Below are 18,221 nucleotides of genomic sequence, written 5' to 3' on the forward strand. Positions count from 1 at the left end.
TTTTGGGCCCGCTCGTCGACGTGTAAAATGACGCACGGTGACGTTGGGCGGGCAACCCAATGTCACCGTGCGTCATTTAGATTTTCAGCTCGGCGGGCGTGCAGCCGAGTCAAAGGCCTATTAAGGCCATTAAGAAAATAATTAAAGTAGTTAAGAAAGCTGCCTGTTCAACCTTAAGGTTGGCGGGGGGCAGGCGAAGAGCCCAGGCGGCCTTTGTATTTTTCATGAAACCTCATTCACGGGCGGGATGAGGTTTCATGAAGGGTTTATTAATTAAATAAAACATTTTCAAACATTTGATAAACATGTCCCAGCTCGTGTGATACTGTCACATGAGGGACATGCCTAAATAAGTTTTTTCTTCAATAAAATCTTTCATTCCGAACTTAATCTCCTTGAGGCAGCTCCGTGCCTCAAGGAGATTTCTGGACTCTTTCGCGCGCCTGCGCAAAAAACCGCAGGCCCCGACTCAGGGATCCCTCCCACTGTCCGCACAGCTCAGCGCTTCCGGGCGTGCATCACGCTGGGCGGGCCTTAATTGGCCCACTCAAATAAAATGGTGGCGTGGACCTGATTGGGGGCGCCGATCGGGTTTGCGCCTGCCCCCGCACAACCCACCCGACGGGGGTGAAACTTCTACCCATAGATTTCAATAGCATTTGACTTGGGCCCCCCTGTCTCCAGGGTACCCAGCTCACATTGGCTTAGCGCAGAACTAATAGCAAGTCACATGTCCCTTTTCATTATGTAATTTTACCTTGAATTAAAGAGACAGTTCAAAACAGAATCACCTTATAAAACTTCACATTCATAACACATTGCTGCTGGTAAGGCTTTGCTGTGCAAAAATTACAACAGTGACTATACACCAAAAGTACTTAATTGTTCTGTAAAGCTCCTTGGGGTGTCCCAATGTTGTGAAAGGTGCTATAAATGCATCCTTATTCACATCCAAGCCTCCAACTTCCCCTTAGATCTGCTCTGTAAATCTTCTAACTTATCTTTTGGTGTCCTGGCCAATACTTATTCCTCAACCAACATGCCAAATAACGCATGTTATCACAATGCAGTTTGTGGGTGCTTTCTGTATGCCAACTGGATGATGTGTTTCCTAAATTCCAACAGTGAATACACTTAAAAAGTACTTAGCTATAAAGTGCCATGGGATGCCCTGGGGTTGTGAAAAGTGTTATATGAATACGCAAGCCTTTCTTTCATTATTTCTCCCATGATTGATTAAAAAAGAAACACAGGAATCTCAGCTTCTTTGCAAATGAACATTTTATAGAAGCATTTTTTGGTTCAAATCATCAATTGCTGACCAGCTACTCCCTAGCTCACAATAGCATCACCCTTCTTTACCAATCCCTCTGTAGCGTTGCCCCACCATACTGTTACTGGCGGCTCAACCTCTGCTCTGCTCTCTTGAACTCTTGCTGTAACCTCCTCCTCTTTGTAATTTCGCTCATCTTTGAAGGCCTCCTCAAAACCTCCTTGTATTTAGTTATCTATTTCAACTGTTTCATGTTTGTGAACACCGTGGGGCATTCAATACATTAAAAGTAGTAATACCAATGCAAGTTGCTGTATATGTGGATACAATCAAAGCTCAGCTTGTATACTAGAGGATACACTTTCTGAATTTGTGTTCCCTGCATGGAGCCTGGCTAAGAGCCAATATTGGGATTCATGGTATATGCAGTCCACAACTTAGAAAACTGCAGACTGCAAGTGATTGATTTCATAATCTGCCCCCCTAACAACCCTGACCTCTGCTGGAAGAATGCAGTTGAAAAAATTATCCTTTGATGGTTATTTAGATCAATTTTGTAAACTATCAAATCTGGCACAGAACTTCAAGGGACGGGCCGACATATCAAGAATTCCAGTGTGGAAGTCAGTGTATCCACACAGTTTTCTGGTTAGCCTGGATTCTCAGTGTGTACTCTCAGGGCATGACACCTTAAGCTTGTGTTGGGATGAAATCTATTCCAATGTTTATGCCAGAGAAAGCTGTTCCACCTGAACAACGATTCTTACTAGATAAGAACATCATAATTCATAATTACAAGTAGAATGAAGCTAACTTTTGACTTGCTCTGGTGGTTTCTTCATTGAAGTGGCCAACAATTAAACAATAACTGAAGGTATGCATTTATAGGGTTGAGAGAGAGCATCCACTACGCATTGTTGAGATTAAAAGACACATTGGGCAGAATTTTCTGCCTGTCGGGCGGGCGGGCCCGACCCAATCTCCGGTGGGCGGGAAGCCGATCCCCGCCAGCGAGGCGGGCCCCGCCGCCATTTTACGTGGGCGGGCCAATTAAGGCCCGTCCAGCGTAATATCCAGCGGGAAGCGCTATGCGCTTCCTGCGCGGGCTGGAGGGTTCCCCAAATGCAAGAGTGCGCTCTTTCACGCATGCGCACGAAAGAGCGCACATCTCCCTGCGGCAAAGTGTTGCCTCAGGGAGATCGCTGACACTTTTAAAAATATTAAAAATAGAAAAAAAAAATTCCATAACATGTCCCCCTCATGTGACGATGGGCCATGTTCACAATTTACTTAATAACTTTATTAAAATTTTTAAAACCCTACATGAAACCTCATCCCGCCGGTGGATGAAGTTTCACGTTTTCTCTATTTGCCGCCAGGGCTCCTGGTCTCATCCAGCAGATGGCACCTCCAACAGTGCAGCACTCTCTCAGTACACCCCTGGGAGTGTCAGCCTAGATGTGCTCAGGCACATTGTTTAATTTAAACAATTTAATTTAATTTAAACATTGTTTAAATGATCCTGTCAATGGCCTCAATTGGCCATTGACAGGTCAGCACGCCCGCAGCTGATTTTGCTGTGCCCCCGTCTACCGGAAAATTTAAATGGACCGGGATGACCTCATGGGCCCCCGACCTCATCCCGCGCCATTTTACGCGTCGGCAAGTGGGCCCCGCCCCCTGCTCGCCGACAGCAAAATTCTGCCCATTGTTCAGGCCAGAGTAGGGAGGTTTTACTCAGCATCTGATCTATGCGATACCTGATTTGGGTTGGCTGGATGGTGGCACTGAATGGCAAAGGCACTTCTAAATTCCAACTCAAACATCTTCGCCTGAACAGAAAATACGAGTTCAGGATAAGAAGCAATTTACCTGCATTTGTTCGGTACTGATGTTGATCAGGTGTGTGACCCTGTGAGTAATAGGATGGGTAAGCACTGGATGGCAAGTAGGAGGAAGGGGCAGGACCTCTTCTGCATTCCCTCATGCTGGCAAAAGTCTGTGAATGTGGCATACTCCGCAATGGTGGGGAGCACCTCGTGAGTCGAGGTTGTGGAGGAAGTTGGTCAAATTCCTCTTCATCTTCTAGACTGCAGCAGTCGTACTCCTGGTCACTGCTTGTCCCTCGCTTTGCCGAATATAATGATGCACTGGAGCTGCGTTGAGAGATTGTTGTTGAAGTGGAAGCATAATCTTGTCGCAGGCCTAGAAATCAGGGGAAAAAGTGTACAAAAAGAATAAGGAAGTAGTTTGCTGCTGTTGGCAAAAACTCCAGATTCATAACTGAACATAAAATAAATGTATTCAATCCAAAGACTAAATCCTGATATACCGCACATAATACTAAAATAGAACATGCAAAACAATTACCACAGATCGCGGCTTATAAATTGACCCAGCATAAAAATCAACCCCATTTTTTACACTGCCAAAATGCCTGTCTAGGCCAGTACTTGGCACATAACTCGACTTCCCCATTTTTCAGCTAATAAATGCATGCTTAGGGCTACATACTCTCATTAGGAGTCAGCCTCACTTTTTCAGCATAGAGATACATGTCTAAGGTTATACACACCTTATAAGCCATCAGGCAGGTATTGCCAAGAAGGTGCGTGCAAGTTTAAGACATGCCCACACATTTCAAAATAGCAACCACCTACGCCAACCCCAGTGGTTCACATTTTATACTTGGCGTGCAATTCAACCCCATTTTTGAAAGGATTTTTTGAAGTTTTAATGGTCAACTTAAAAGTCACGATCTATAGTATTAAAATATGAGCAGACGGCTCACTGAATGATGCATAAAAATGCATGTTATTCAATAAATAACATAACTAGGGTGTCAGCCATGGCTCAGCTGGTGGTATTCTCACCTCCGGGTTTTGGGACTGTTTTGGGTTCAAATGTTATTTCAGAGGCCTGAGCACATCTAGGCTGACACTCCCAGGGATGTACTGAGAGAGTGCTGCACTGTTGGAGGTGCCATCTGCTGGATGAGACATTAAGCCATGGCCCTGTCCATCCTCTCAGATCCCAAGTCATTATTTCAAAGAAGAGCAAGGGAGTTCTCCCTGATGTGCTGGCCTATGGTTATCCCTCAATCAACATCGGTAAAAAAAATACTGCTGTTCAAGATCTTGTCGTGCGCAAAATCCTATATGCAAGAGTAGCTACACTTTAAAAGTGCTTCATTGTCTGTGAAGTGCTTGGGGGCATTGAGGTCATTAAAGACACTTAACATTGGTAGACATGAGGTAATGTATAACTTTAAAAATGCTTAGTTATAAAATATTAAATTTTAAGAATCTTAAGATTTTAAGACTGAATTTTCTGCCTGATTAAATCGATGCTCTGAGTATTGACACATGACTGGGCTTCTTTTGAGAAAGACAGAGAATCAGATTGTATTCATGAAAGGAACACTCACAGACAGCAAGTGAGTGATTTGTTAATCTACATTATTCCAGTGAACAACCTGGGAAAACCCATCAAGGTTAAAATCTTGTTTATGGTCAATTTTCTCTCTAGCCAATAGCTGATCTTACAGCAAAAGGTCTATCCTGACAATTCCCATAGGGTTACTTTGAACAGAAATAAGCATCATCGGAGGCAGAAATCTGATAGGTCACGGTATTGGGTCTACCTAGCACTTATGAAACAAAACTGGAGAAAACTGCAAATAGCTATTAGGAGACCTCGGTTTGAGGGGGAATGTAATATGAGATGTACCATTGGTTCCACAGGCATTAATCCACTGGAATAGTAGCACACTGTGCTTTATCAAGGCCATCTGAAGAAAAAAAGCAAGCAGGATCTACTCCTGATCATTCAAAACAAGGGGCAGGGCTTTTTACATGGCGGGTGGGCTCGGCCAGAGTGGCCACTGTGCCAATTGCCGCCCCCGATCGGTTCCGCGCCATCATTTTACGCAGGTGGGCCACTTAAGGCCGGCCCAACGTAATACGCGAGCCGTAGCGGGGGGGCGGCATTGCGCAGTCCCGTGATATTTTGTTCGGTGGGCGCGCGCTGGAGCGTTCTTTCGCTCACGCACGTGAAGGAGCACTCCAATCTCCCTGAGGCTCAGAGCTGCCTCAGGGACATTGAATCGATATTATAATTATTAAATAAAAGGTTTAAACATTTATTTAAACATGTCCCCTCTTTTATATTTATGAAAATGTTTATTACTTATTTAATAAAAGCTTTAGGAAACCTCATCCTGCTCATGGATGGGGTTTCCTAAAAAAACGCGAAGGTCGCTTGGGCTTTTCGCCTGCCCGCCAACCTTAAGGTTGGGTGGGTAGTGTTAACAATTACACTAACTGCTTTGTTAATGGCCTTAATAGGCTGTTTACATCTCAGCTGGCGCTCGGCCAACTCCAGCGCGCGCCCACCGAACAAAATATCACGGGACTGAGCAATGGCGTCGGGACGCATGCCCGACATCATCGCACGCCATTTTATGTGCAGCGTGTCAGACCCACCCCCACACGCCGACTGAAAAGTCCTGCCCAAGGTTTATGTCATAAAACTGTTGTAGCCGATAATCTGATGCAAGCAATGTACACAACACAGCCAAGTGGAAGTTCAGTGCTAAAATATATTCAATCATCAAGTAATCTGACTGGATACTTTGAATTAAGAGGAGGCTATATTTCAAAACTCTTAATTAAATTAAAATTAACAAATACTATTCTAATTGATTCCACAGTGTGAGATTGAGCTGTAATCACCACTATGGGGCAATTGCTTTTTGTTTTTGGTTCAAAACGTAAAAAAGACTTTTACAGAAAAAAAGAACAGGGTAGAGGACTGCAGAGACAATGGCCTGGACTTCATACTCCCCCACCGATGGGTTTGTAGGCTGAGGGGGGTTTGGGGGGAGGGGGGGAGAGGGGGAGAGATGGTGAGCATAAAATTCTTTGGATGGGCTTCCCGCTGGGTTCCTGCCTGCCCCGACCTCCCTGCAATTTTATGCTGCAGCAGGCAAGGCCTCGGATGGCCTGCCCGCCCTTGACCTAATTGAGGCCCTTAAAAGGCCAATTATTGACCACTTAAGAGCCATTTCCCGCCCAGCCTCCATTTTTAAGCTGGTGGGAGGAGTTCCAAGGTTACAGGAAGTCCGAAAATAATCGGATTCAGGCCTCAGGAGTGGGGGGAAGCCTCCATCAGCAGCTCCCTTGGGTGCCCCCTCCTCCTCACCCTTAAGATCTGGAAACCAAAGGACCCTCCCCCCGCCATCCCCGGCCTTTCCCCTGACACCCCAATCCCCCACTGTCCACCCCCCAGGCCTCCCCCTACCCTCCCCGCCCTGAGTCCCCCCAAAACTTACCTCTTCCTGGAATCCTGGGATTTAGGCTCCGGGACTGCATGCAGTCCCAGTCCTGTCCACTGCAGCTTTTGGCGCTGCAGGAACTAGACAGCTGGCGGCCAATCAGATTTATACTCATTGGAACGTGAAATCTTTGCGGAGCAGGCAGTGTCAGCAGGGATGTGTTGCCCATTGACTCTTCAGATGGCGGGAAGCTCTAACACCGCCATCATAAAATTCCCGGCCTATGTGGAGAAATGATCATTTCACTCCTACCGAGTGGAATTTGAATTACGCCCAGGAAAGTAAGCAATTCACAGTCCAAATTTGGAGCTGCACCTGACAAGAGGAGGTTTAAGATTGCGATTTGTAGGGAATATTAAATATTCTCTAGTATGCTCCACAGCGAGTTTTATTGAAAAGTAATTCAGGAGAAATCCATTATTGATGCTCATCCATGACTATATCTGCGAAATGAGGTCAAGCTCCAACCTAAGGGAATTATTTGAACCATTGTACCTGAAAAAGTTGCTAACGTTCTTTGACAATACTTACTTGTTACTATGGGCTATGTTTCACTGTATCCTTAGCTAATAACAGACTTACTTTCTTCTTGTAGTCTTGCCATGATCTGGACATCTGTCAAGTCCTGTAGTTTATAACCCATGGAGATAGATTCATCATCCAGCTCAGAGGTGCTGAGTTCACTGTCAATTGATGATTGTGGGCTGAGTGGAAGATTTCTACTTGCGTAGCCTGTAAGCACATGCAAACAAAAACGGGTGTGACTGTTTTATGGATAATTAAACTTCTTAACTGAAACACGAAGAAAAAAACACCTCCCAACTGTACAAATGGATGGCTCTAAACCCCCTTTCGGAAACTGACTCGTGAAAAGGAGGAACCGGACCAGAATCGCAGGCTCAACCTGCCAGAGAAATTAGACAATTGGTAACAGCGTACAAGAAGCCAGCATAGGCCCAGAGGCACTGTGGATTATGGAGAGTGATTAAAAGCACTTTGTGCATTCCACACCCCCCTACCATGGCCCCTCCTCCCCCCCTCCCAATTCTCAAGGACAATTAATTTTTCAGTCAATAAACACCACTAAGGGATTTTTTTTCCCCCAGTTTTCTAAGTACTGCAGCTTAAATTTACAAGTCATTGGAGGCCTCAAGGTTTGAAGTATTGGGCAACAGATACATGTCTGCTGTTTTGGAGTCCAGTGTATCTCAACAATGGAACTGATCTCAGCCAGAACAATGAACAAAGTTGAAAATTAGTTTTTAAACCAGCCATTCCACACCACTCTTACACATCTCTTAATGGCCACCATGTTGCTGCACTAACACAGGTTGGATCATGATTAGTATTAGTTGTTTCAGTAAAAAAACAATGAGAGATATTGGGTGTTTTGGGGTTCAGGAAAACAATACTAAAATGTAAACCTATTCTCAAAATTGCCACGGTAGTGAAGTACGCCTAAAGATGTTTCCTTGACCTTTGTCCTACAACTTCCAGTGTTGATGGATGTTAAAGCTTCATAATGAGGGCTGATCCGCTCCCTTAAGGCCGCCTCACCTACAGCATAACCCCAGTATTCCATCAAAACTAAATTCTGAAGGCACATGGGTGTAGGGAGAGAAGTTTTGAACATGCCAGGGCTGAAATCGCTCTGGAGCAAAAGAATTGGAAGAAAGCAGGATAAATGAGGCAGCTTTCAGCTTCAGACCAGTAGACATAGTATAAATGCATCCTTATAGTCTACAAAACAGATTAATAAATGACACCTAAATTTTCATGCATGCAGAGACCCATATATATTCATTAGATATTACTGTAGCCAAGATTAACTGAAAAACATTTAAGATGTTCATTTGACATTCCTCCGTCCTCTGTTAGAAAAAGCATTACACACGTAAAATAGATGGATTACCACCCGCAATAAAAAACAATGAAATACCACTCAAGCCTGTTGAAGGTTCACTATCAATACTGCCAGAAGTAAATGCTAGCCTTATCTGTTTGCACACAAAAAAAACTATGAAAATCTTTAAGACCTATCAGAAGTTGATGCAAAGAAGCCAAGCACAGGTTACATTTCAGTCTGAAACCAATATGAAGTGGGAAAAATGCAGATGTGAGCAACAAGGTGACAGGAAAACCAAAGTAATCATACGGTAAAATTCCATGGGATGAACTTTCAACCTTGGCAGGGTGGTAAACCCTGGGGTATTGGTCTGGCTGTCCACTATACATCCCACCTAATTTTAATTTCCATTGACTTCAATTTTACACCCCTGCCAAAGTCAAATGCTACAGCCCATGTCTGCGCGGAGATAAAATAAAAGTTAACATTATTAGCTGTTCACAGCAGAGTAGAAGCAGAACAGTTAACCGTTGATATTGGAACTTCTGCTTTGCTCGGACCTGTATAATCAGAGAAGTGTCCAGGAGCTCGTCTTGATTTCTTTCTGCTTGACCTGTAGCCATTATTGATATGACAGACAGCTCTCCCGCGCTGAAGTCTGCACAATGGCTGATAATGTAAGCCAGCATTGGGTCATCAGGTTGTGCAGGTTTATGTACATACTTCAGAAATTCTGTAATCATCATTAACAATATTGCAGACTTATGGATCAGGAGAAGTTTTTTTAAGTGAGTATTGTATCTGGTGCACCTCTTTCGCAACTCCTTTTGGCACCTCAGGAGAAGGAAGGTTTGTGAACTAAACTACCAAATTGTCACAAAAGGCCTTTGCTACCTCAGCCATTCTGGATTGGATTAGTTCTTCAAGTTGCTGAAGACTTAGGCAAAATTCACATAATACATGACTGGTTTAATGGCAAGACCTAACTGCTGTTGACAGGTTTTGAAGCAGTTTGAAGCAAATTAGCCACAGCGTGGCTAATTTTAATAATAATTAACGGATTTTTGCTGTAGTTTTGAATTTTTGTTTAAGTACAAGTCTCCCTTATTGTCCAACTATTTCTTCTCAATCTTTGTTATTCATTTTATCAATATGATCATTGGTCCTTTAAATTTTCCTCTCATTCAACTTAAGCTCAAGTACAGCCTACATGCTCCTTCCTCTTCCCTGCACCCACACTAAGTTTGAATCGAGATTCATAGAATAGAATCATAGAATCTTATGCCAGAGAAGGGGACCATTCGACCCATCACGCCTGTGCTGGCTCTTTGAAAGAGTTATCTCATTAATCCCACTCTCCGGCTCTTTCCCTACAATCTTACAATGTGCCCCTACAAGTGTTTATCCAATTCCTTTTAAAAAGTGCAATTTAATCTTCTTCCACCACCTTTTTAGACAGTCATAATAAACTGTGGCATTTCCCACCTCTGGCTTCTCATGTTAATTTCCTTAAACCTGTGTCTTTTTACTGACCTTTCTACCAATGGAAAGAGTTTCTTATTATTTTCTCTATCAAAACCCTTCATGATTTTGAACACCTCTATTAAATCTCTCCTTAAACCAACGCCGCTCTAAGGAGAACAATCATTTTATTATCTCCTAAGTCAACACATGGGGGCTGATCGTCCATTCCAGGCATTGACTGCAAGCAATAAGGGCACAGCATGCAGGAAGTGCATTGCGCTCAGGGAAGATTAGCTCTAGGATTTCCTGCTCGGTTTGTTACTGTGAGGAAGGCAAACATCGGACACTGCTGGAGATCTTCTATTGGCATTGAGTCCTGATGCTGCCTGAGCCTAAAAGGGGCAGGCAAAACGAATGGCTCGTGAAGTTCATCATATTTTAAAGGTAATGATAAGTTGCGGCATGTGTGCAATTTAATTTGCCAGAGGCTATTTGTATTTCGGTGGCCGTCCGTACAAAAATTCTATCCCTGTGAATGAGTTTGTGCAGCTGTTCCATGGCAGTAGCATGCAGAGCAAGAATGCGGGTACCCCTGCTGTCTGCTTTGCTGAGAGTCAGTGGTGCCAATAGCAGGTGGAGGCGCCAGTAAAGCAAGCCTTGGTATGAAGAATGATGGTGCAGGAGCAGGAGGAAGGCACTGGCTTTATTGGGAGTCTTTAATTTATTCTAGATGGAACAGGGCAGATGCGCAGCTCAAGGGAAGCAGGTGTTCTTACATCTGCGATAGGGAAAGCGCAGTCAGTGGTTCAGGAGAAACACAGGTGGATGCTTTCAGCAGCTAACAAAAGGACTTGTAGTTGTTTCCCCTCATTTGTGTTGAAATGACTGACAATGCAAGAGAGGAAAGCACAGCGTTCTACTGAACATGGCCCCCAGGTCGTTAAAATGTAAAATTAACAGCAACAAGTAAAAAAGCAGCAAAAACATTTCTTTCGATGCAAAAAGAAAGCCAGGAGTAAAGGCCTTTTCTGACACCATCCTGAAGACAGCTTGCACTGAAATGGCAGTTCCAGAAGCAGTCACACTGTGGGGCCAGCTTGCTTTTGATTTGCATTCAGTGTTATTGGGGTAAATTTGAATGCAGGGGCCTCCGATGGTCACGTGAACAATACTTAAACATCTTTGGCTCTTCAGATGTAAACGCCAAAAGAGCCATCAAGGAAATTCTATGTGGTACGATTCAGGAGCTGAATGGGAAGCCAAAGGATTAGCACTATCTGCATCGCACCCTTCTTCAGATGGTACCTGGGAGTAGCGCAGAGTAAAATCAGCCCCGTTCTTTCCAAAGCCTTCAAACTCTGGAGCTCCTCACCTCTAACAACTCTCGCTATCTTAAAATCAGTAGGTTTGTGAAACCTGAACTTCATGTCATTTAATCACTGATTCTGGATTTATCTTCTTTTATTCCCCGACTCTTTTTACATTTTTGTGGTGGCGTACAATATCAAGTTTGGCCCTTTACCAAAGTTTCTCAATTAAAAAACTCGACTCAGCCAGGAAACAAAACATTCATGTGAAACTACACTGGTGAGACTCAGCATAATTTTAAATAACAAACAATATCATTGTCAGTTCAGATAATGGTCATTATTAGTCCAGTATAAAGTGCAGTAAGCTTTGGTTTCTAAATTTATTTTGTGGAATAACCGCATGCGAACACACCAAGGGCCGAATTTTCATGCCTCCGCTTGTGTTGGAACAGCGGCAGGGGGATTTAAAAATGGCAGGCAGGCCCGATTCTAGGATTCCCGACCTGTGGAATTTTTATGGTCTCAGATAAGAATGCAGATAGCTAGCCTACACATTGCAATCCTGCCCTTGCCAACTCCATTTTGGGGGTGGCCATTTTAGACCCCTTGCTAGTTCCATGGATTCTAGCCGATTTTTTAAGGAAACGTGGTTCATGGCACTTCAGAGAAGTCATGAACCATGGGGAAAGCCTAGTCTGAAGTCGAGAACCTTTGCCACATAAGTTTAAACGGTACCGACAACTTCAAATGTCATAATTAGATGCTCTGTGATAAGTTAAATATGTTCCTGATGCAGCGATTGATCATAGGCCTCTGACTTTAAAAGGTAGGTGGCCAATAAATTGTGTAAGCATTGAGATGCATTGAAGTAACTTCTCCAGTGGATAAAGTGCTCGTCTGTATTCAAAAGTATAGAAAATCAGATAGTGCCAATTGGGACCCTGTGTTTTGATTTTTGAATTGATTTAAAGTCCAGTCATATGTTGAGTATTTGAAATCTTTGAACAGATATCTGACTTCTTTGATTGAAAGTCCATCTGTTGCGCTTTTAAACAAATGGCCACCTGTTCAGTCAACTTCAAAGGCACATTTTTTGAGCTCTGGAGAGTTTGTTTATTCAGTTTTTCAATGTAATCTCAGTGTGAATGCTTGGCTCCAAGACCCAATAATGGATTTCACTCAAAAGGGGTTGTTCACATGGTAGTGAAGAGGACTGAGAGTTTTGTTTAAGTGACAATTTTATGAGAAATGAATAGGGCTGTGTTTTGAAGAGGGTTTTGAAAGGCTGTTTGCTTATTTTGACAGATTTATGAGCATTTAAATGAATGAGCTTGCTCAAGGGGAGATTGAATGGCTATGTGCTTGATTGACAGTTTTATGAACTCTTAAGAGGAACAATTTTTTTTCAAGTGGAGTTTCAATCGATGATTATTTATTTATTGCATGGGTATTTCAAAAGATTGTTATTTCGGGCTCATGAGTTCTGTCCATGGTGGATACTGGGTGAGTAAGTATGCAGAGGGCATTGGGGGAGTGGGGGAGGTGGGGGGGGGGTAGAAACATGGCGGATGGTTGGTGCTCAGAGTTACGGGTTAGGGTGCCTAAAACTAATTTATAGAACCGGGCTGATGTCCCAATGAATGGGCTTGGGCCTTCTAACCTGCCCACCTCGGCGTCTGCTGGCTTCAAGCCTGCTTCTGGAGGTAGAGGCCCCAACTCAAGCCTATCTCCAACACCCCCCCCCCCCCTCCAACCTGAAAATAGCATGGGCGGGTCCTGCTGGGCAACAGCCAGGACTGCAATGCGAGTAAAATGGCCCAACTCATGATTCCTGCCTCAAGGATGAAAACCTGAGCCCACGTGTTTGTCAGAAAACCTTTCCTGTGCTACTCTAGCCCTCATAACATAAATGGGTTAATGTCTCACTTAAAATAGCAGACAAAAGAAATTTTAGATCAATGTGTTGTACTAGTATTCCTCGACGGGAAGTCATTTGAGCTTCAATTTCTCACATTATGCCCTTGCTGATCAAATACCTTGCCAGATAACACATAACAGAAGGAGCTCTTTAAAGTCTCTACTTTAGGGAGTGGGGGAGGAATGCAATTAAACTAGTTGCTATGGCTACAGTAGTAACACCATTTACAGTGGCTATAGTCAAAAGCAGTTTAATGCATTTAAAACCATGCATATCTCGAGTAGCTTTTCCTCATGAAGAATCCTAGAAGAGAGGATATTTACCTTTACCATCACTACCAAATATTTTTTTTTAATGATGCTTCAATTCATCTTGAATATCTCTAATGAAGGAGATATTCTTCATATTTCACTTTTTGTTACAGAACTCAGAATCCAAAAATCATGATTTTTCACAGATTACCCAGGTTTTCCTTTATAGAATTATATTAAGCGGTGCATGCAGGTGGCAGTATGTGTGCAATGCTCACATTAAGAGAAACAAACATTCAAGCTGTTCCAGTTTTATACTCTACCTGTTCTTTCAGAGATTAGTAATTGTTTAGTAACAGGTTTGTAGAGGCTTTGAGACCTAAACCCATTGGTATATGGACTATATCCTGCAAACGAGCTACATGGAAGGCCAGAAGTGTAAGAACTCGAAAAGAGGTTTTTCCATCGATTGGCTTTTGAGGGAAAGAAGCAAAGACACAATTAGATTTGACAAAGCTCTGCTTGAAGCGTTAGCTTAAATAAAGAACAATAAAGTATATACATTACAGCATGGAGTAGCTTCATGCAGCAGAATATTCAATGGCAACAGCCAATCATAACGACCTGGTTTCCAACTCTTAAGATCCAGGATGACATATGTACACACTGAAGTTTTAATAAATTTACCAATAATTTATAAATTCAACAAAACTTGGTGTTCAATTTCATAATTGCAAAAGTGACAATGAACACCATGCTTCAGAATGTTCCAGACCAGATATGGCATCCTTCTACCTGTAGAGGATGAAATGCTTTTATCACTTAGTTTCTCTCCATCATCCCTGAAGGTACTGATTGAAGTGCTCATCACCGTCTATTATCTTGTCCCAATGATTATCCACAGGCTATTCAACAGTTGTGGCACCATTGCTGAGCCTCATCCTGTCCTTGCCCAATGTCAACTCCTGCACATTGTTGTGTGGAAGTCAATGGATGCTGATCAGGGGATAGGCATCCAGAACAATTTGTCCCCTCCATTAGCTAAGGTTGTCAAGGTGAATTGTAATGCCCCAACCTTGACGAGGGAATGTCACTGGGGTTTAAAGCTAAAACAAAATCTGAATTATCAGACCACTTGAATTGAACAGGCTTTGAATTAAGAGGAGTAGAGTGGAGGCTTAATTTACCTCTGCGGCCCTGTACAAAAATCAGGCAAGGTTCAGGTAATTGTCCCACTTCCCTCATGTCTGTCACAATTTTAACTAATTCCTACACTAGCAATGGGTCAACACGGAGTCAGAGTGGAAGTCCCGTCATGCTGCTATTCTATTATCCAAGAAAGAACATCCAGTCCCAGCTATCAAAGGCCAAGCAGTAACTTCTCAAATACACCCATTTCAGGTGGACATATAACACTGCTATATATTTTGTTGGACAAATCAACAGGACCAACTGTGTTAGTAAATACACATAATTTTTAAACTATTACTGACGGTTTCACCAGTAATGACAAGCCTCCTATAACATCAGCAAAATTCAACTGGAAACTGGCAGCCTTTGTCTATTCATGAATAGTAGCCCTAAAGTCTGGGAATCTAATCTTGCAATGGCCTTCGATAATGTGCTTACTAGCATTGCTGTGGTAAAGTGAGGTACCCTGTCCCTTTAAGAGAATGCAAGTGTACTGATCATGTGACGGCACTGATGAATCACTGTACAGCGTGGGCAACTGGGAACTGTAAGTCTAGTTCTGGAGGTTTCTGAGTGAGCATGTATGATCTGGTGCTCTGCCCTACATTTCAATAAACCATCACTGTTTATTCTTATATCAGTCTCTCCTGGCTATTGATTGCAAGCAGAAATTGAGGAGAATGTAAGAAGGCGTGCAGTTAGAATTCGGTTGGCCCACAAACTCATTTACCCAAGACGTAAAAACTGCCAACTAAACAAATTGGAAAGTCTATCCTGAGAATGAACAGAAAAATTAATGTGCAAAGCTTTCCTCTTTTTCAACAAAAAAAACAATTTATTCTCCTATAGCCTCTCCCACCACACCCCCAAGATTATTCCTTCAATTGAGACACTAACACTTGCCCTTCCATCATTTGCAACTCCCCTGCAATGTAGCCACTTAATGTTAGAGAAGAGAATTCCCAGAAATGCTTTTTCAGTTCCTTATTTTTAAATGAAAAGGGTAACTCCCAGAAAATTCCCTCAGACTTTCATGCTGTGTTAATAAAGAAAGATTCTGAGGGGGCGGGGGTGGGGTGGTGGGACATTTTCAAAATTGGCTTCAATGACAGTGTATTCATTTATTCTTAGCAGGTTAAATGCCAAAATATTCCAGTGACCTATAAAGAACAGAATAGATTTTCAGGGACCTTTTTGGTTGATTTCTAACCTGCTATACCTTCCAATCCCCATGCTCTCCAGAAAATCTAGTCTTTAGGAGCAACTTACAATTCACATCAACAGCTGAATTTTTCTCTCATTATGGTAAGGCATTAAGGATTAGCTGCTCATAGCACACAGAAAAACCAGGTAGTAAGGATTGTACATGGGTAAAATAGAGTCCACACAACTTTCCATCCATCCATTATATGGGTGTGATCCTCCCCCACCAAAATTTCCTCTCTCTGCTGATCTTAAGTAATCCTTTATGTTCAAATGCAATAAGAGGAAAAGGTTCTCTCAAAGGTTGAGCATTCTTGGCATGAAAATGCTACATCTGAGGAGTACACCTGAGCTCCCACTGTTGGGTAGAAAACAAAATCACTTGGGCTGCTCTCCCCACAAAGTCCAGCGTGTTCTTGCATTGGGAGTGCACATTTATAAAATAACTCCTCATTCCTGTTGCGGCTCATTAGCCCTATGCCCATAAAGGGTCACAGTTTTCTTTGTTTTGTCCAAAATGGGAAGGCTGAGGACCAATATCACATATGTTGGGATTACTTCAGGATTAGACATTTCTAATGTAATGTCCTGTGCACAACTGACAAAAGAGCATCTCCTAAACCCATCTGTCACATCATCCTGTTTTCCTAAAAGAACAAGCGATTAAGCATGACCTTGTGCAAACTAATTCAAATTATGGATACAGCAGCAACGATCCATTCATATTCATGAAGATCCTAAAACCATCCCACCCTTTAAATGTCAGGCTCAAAACCTTGCTGTATTATGTATGAGGAGGAGAAATAACTCACACACTAAAGTTGTAGATGGAGCTGTGTATAAAGTTTGGGCTTCATTTTAGTTAATACTCACACCAAGCAAACTAGAGGTATTTTGGTATTGAATTCAATAGATGCTCCTCCTTTAACATCAGGAGTTTTAAAGATACCAAAAACGCTAATTACCCAGGCTGATATTATAACATAAAAAAGGTGGCTTGACTTCTCTTTACTAAATAAATATGAATTATGACATATGAGTTGAATAAAAGGTCAAAATAAACTGCTCTCTTTCTCACTTCCCAGAGAAACCAAACATCCATCAGGGATTTCTGACATCCAATAAAGGGTCTCGCTTCCGAAAAAGAACTGGATCAGATGTTCTCAGTACATTATCACAGCTCTCCTGAGACTGACCTTTGAGAGATGGAATGGATATGTAATGGAGATCACCAAGATGAGTTCGTAACACTATAGTAAACACAAGGCACCCAATCTCTAAACCATGCACTATCAAGCTTTTCCCCAGTTAATTGTGGCAAGTGTTGCATTATGTTTCTTTCCCATCCTATAAATAAATAAAAATGTTAATCATATTGTGTTCTTTAAAAAAACTTAATTAGCATTTACTACATTAGGTGCTAACCTATTCTACAATTGAATCATTAGGAATAAATAACTTGTGTGAAGTTTGGTTTAGCTTCCAATTTTGACTAATAGATGTTCTCCAGTTCCTCCAATCAGCCTTTCCCCAAGATATCAATGCTCTTCAATTTTTATATTCTAGACCTATAAAACCCAGCCTACTATTTTCTACCTTTTTAAAAAAAAAATGGCCTTATCTGCTCGAGGTTCTGCTTCTAATACCACACAGACCCAAATTACCAGCCCTCTCTGCCCCTTCACATGATCCAGCTCTTCTCATTTCTTTTACTTTTTTAAAAAAACAAACTGTACCAGCCCACATTTACTGATATTGAATCCCATCTGCCATTTTTTCCCTTTGCCTATTTCACATCCTTAGTACTGTCTCTTTGTTGCTTCCTTCGGTTCTCAGGTTTGTTTATTATGCCTCCCATTTGAAGATCTTCTGAAAAATTTGGTTACCAATTCCCCTCATGCAAAATCCAAATCATTGGTGTACAGAAGGTGCAGTCTCAGGACAGGAACCTTGCGTTCCAATTGTATGCAACTGCCTTGTCTCAGCTCCTTTTTATTCCTTTGAATCTCTACAGCATTATCCATTGGTTTTAAGGTCTCTGTTCATAGCTGAGTAATTATGGAGGACACTTGAGTTTAACATATTTCTTTCTTTATGGTCACTTTTTTAAAAAATACAGTTTAGCGGATCCTGAATTTGTAATATCCTGCCTAAAATCCGTTACCAAAAAAAAAATACTCAGGGATGCTTACTCCATTCTAACCTACAACAGAATCTTTGGAACACACACAATTTTAGTTACAGCCAGATTCAAGTTACAGGGGATGCGTCATTCATCGCATATAGAACATTACGCGAGGAAGTGAGGCTCAGAAGTCACACAAGACACACAAAAATCGAATAACGGTCAAAGAATCGAATTATGAACAAAGCAGTTTTAAAGTGCATATGCATATCTTTAAAAAAGCTATTGCCGATTAAGCCAGCATT

At 42.3% G+C, this 18,221-nt stretch overlaps 1 protein-coding gene across 2 annotated transcripts in view; it reads right to left on the bottom strand.

Annotated features, from left to right (window-relative positions):
* Positions 1-18,221, bottom strand: part of slain1a (SLAIN motif family, member 1a) — a 103,755-nt gene that overhangs the window by 17,356 nt on the left and 68,178 nt on the right. The window contains exons 3-5 of one of the 2 annotated variants that reach the window (XM_078545952.1): positions 13,721-13,870; positions 7,191-7,340; positions 3,146-3,478 (exon numbers count right to left, since the gene is read on the bottom strand). In XM_078545952.1, the coding sequence (XP_078402078.1) occupies positions 3,146-3,478; positions 7,191-7,340; positions 13,721-13,870 (633 nt within the window). The remainder of the gene's footprint in view (positions 1-3,145; positions 3,479-7,190; positions 7,341-13,720; positions 13,871-18,221) is intronic. The other variant, XM_078545951.1, reaches the window with a different exon arrangement.

Source organism: Cetorhinus maximus, chromosome 7 (genome assembly GCF_964194155.1).
Source record: "Cetorhinus maximus chromosome 7, sCetMax3.hap1.1, whole genome shotgun sequence".
Lineage (NCBI taxonomy): Eukaryota > Metazoa > Chordata > Chondrichthyes > Lamniformes > Cetorhinidae > Cetorhinus > Cetorhinus maximus.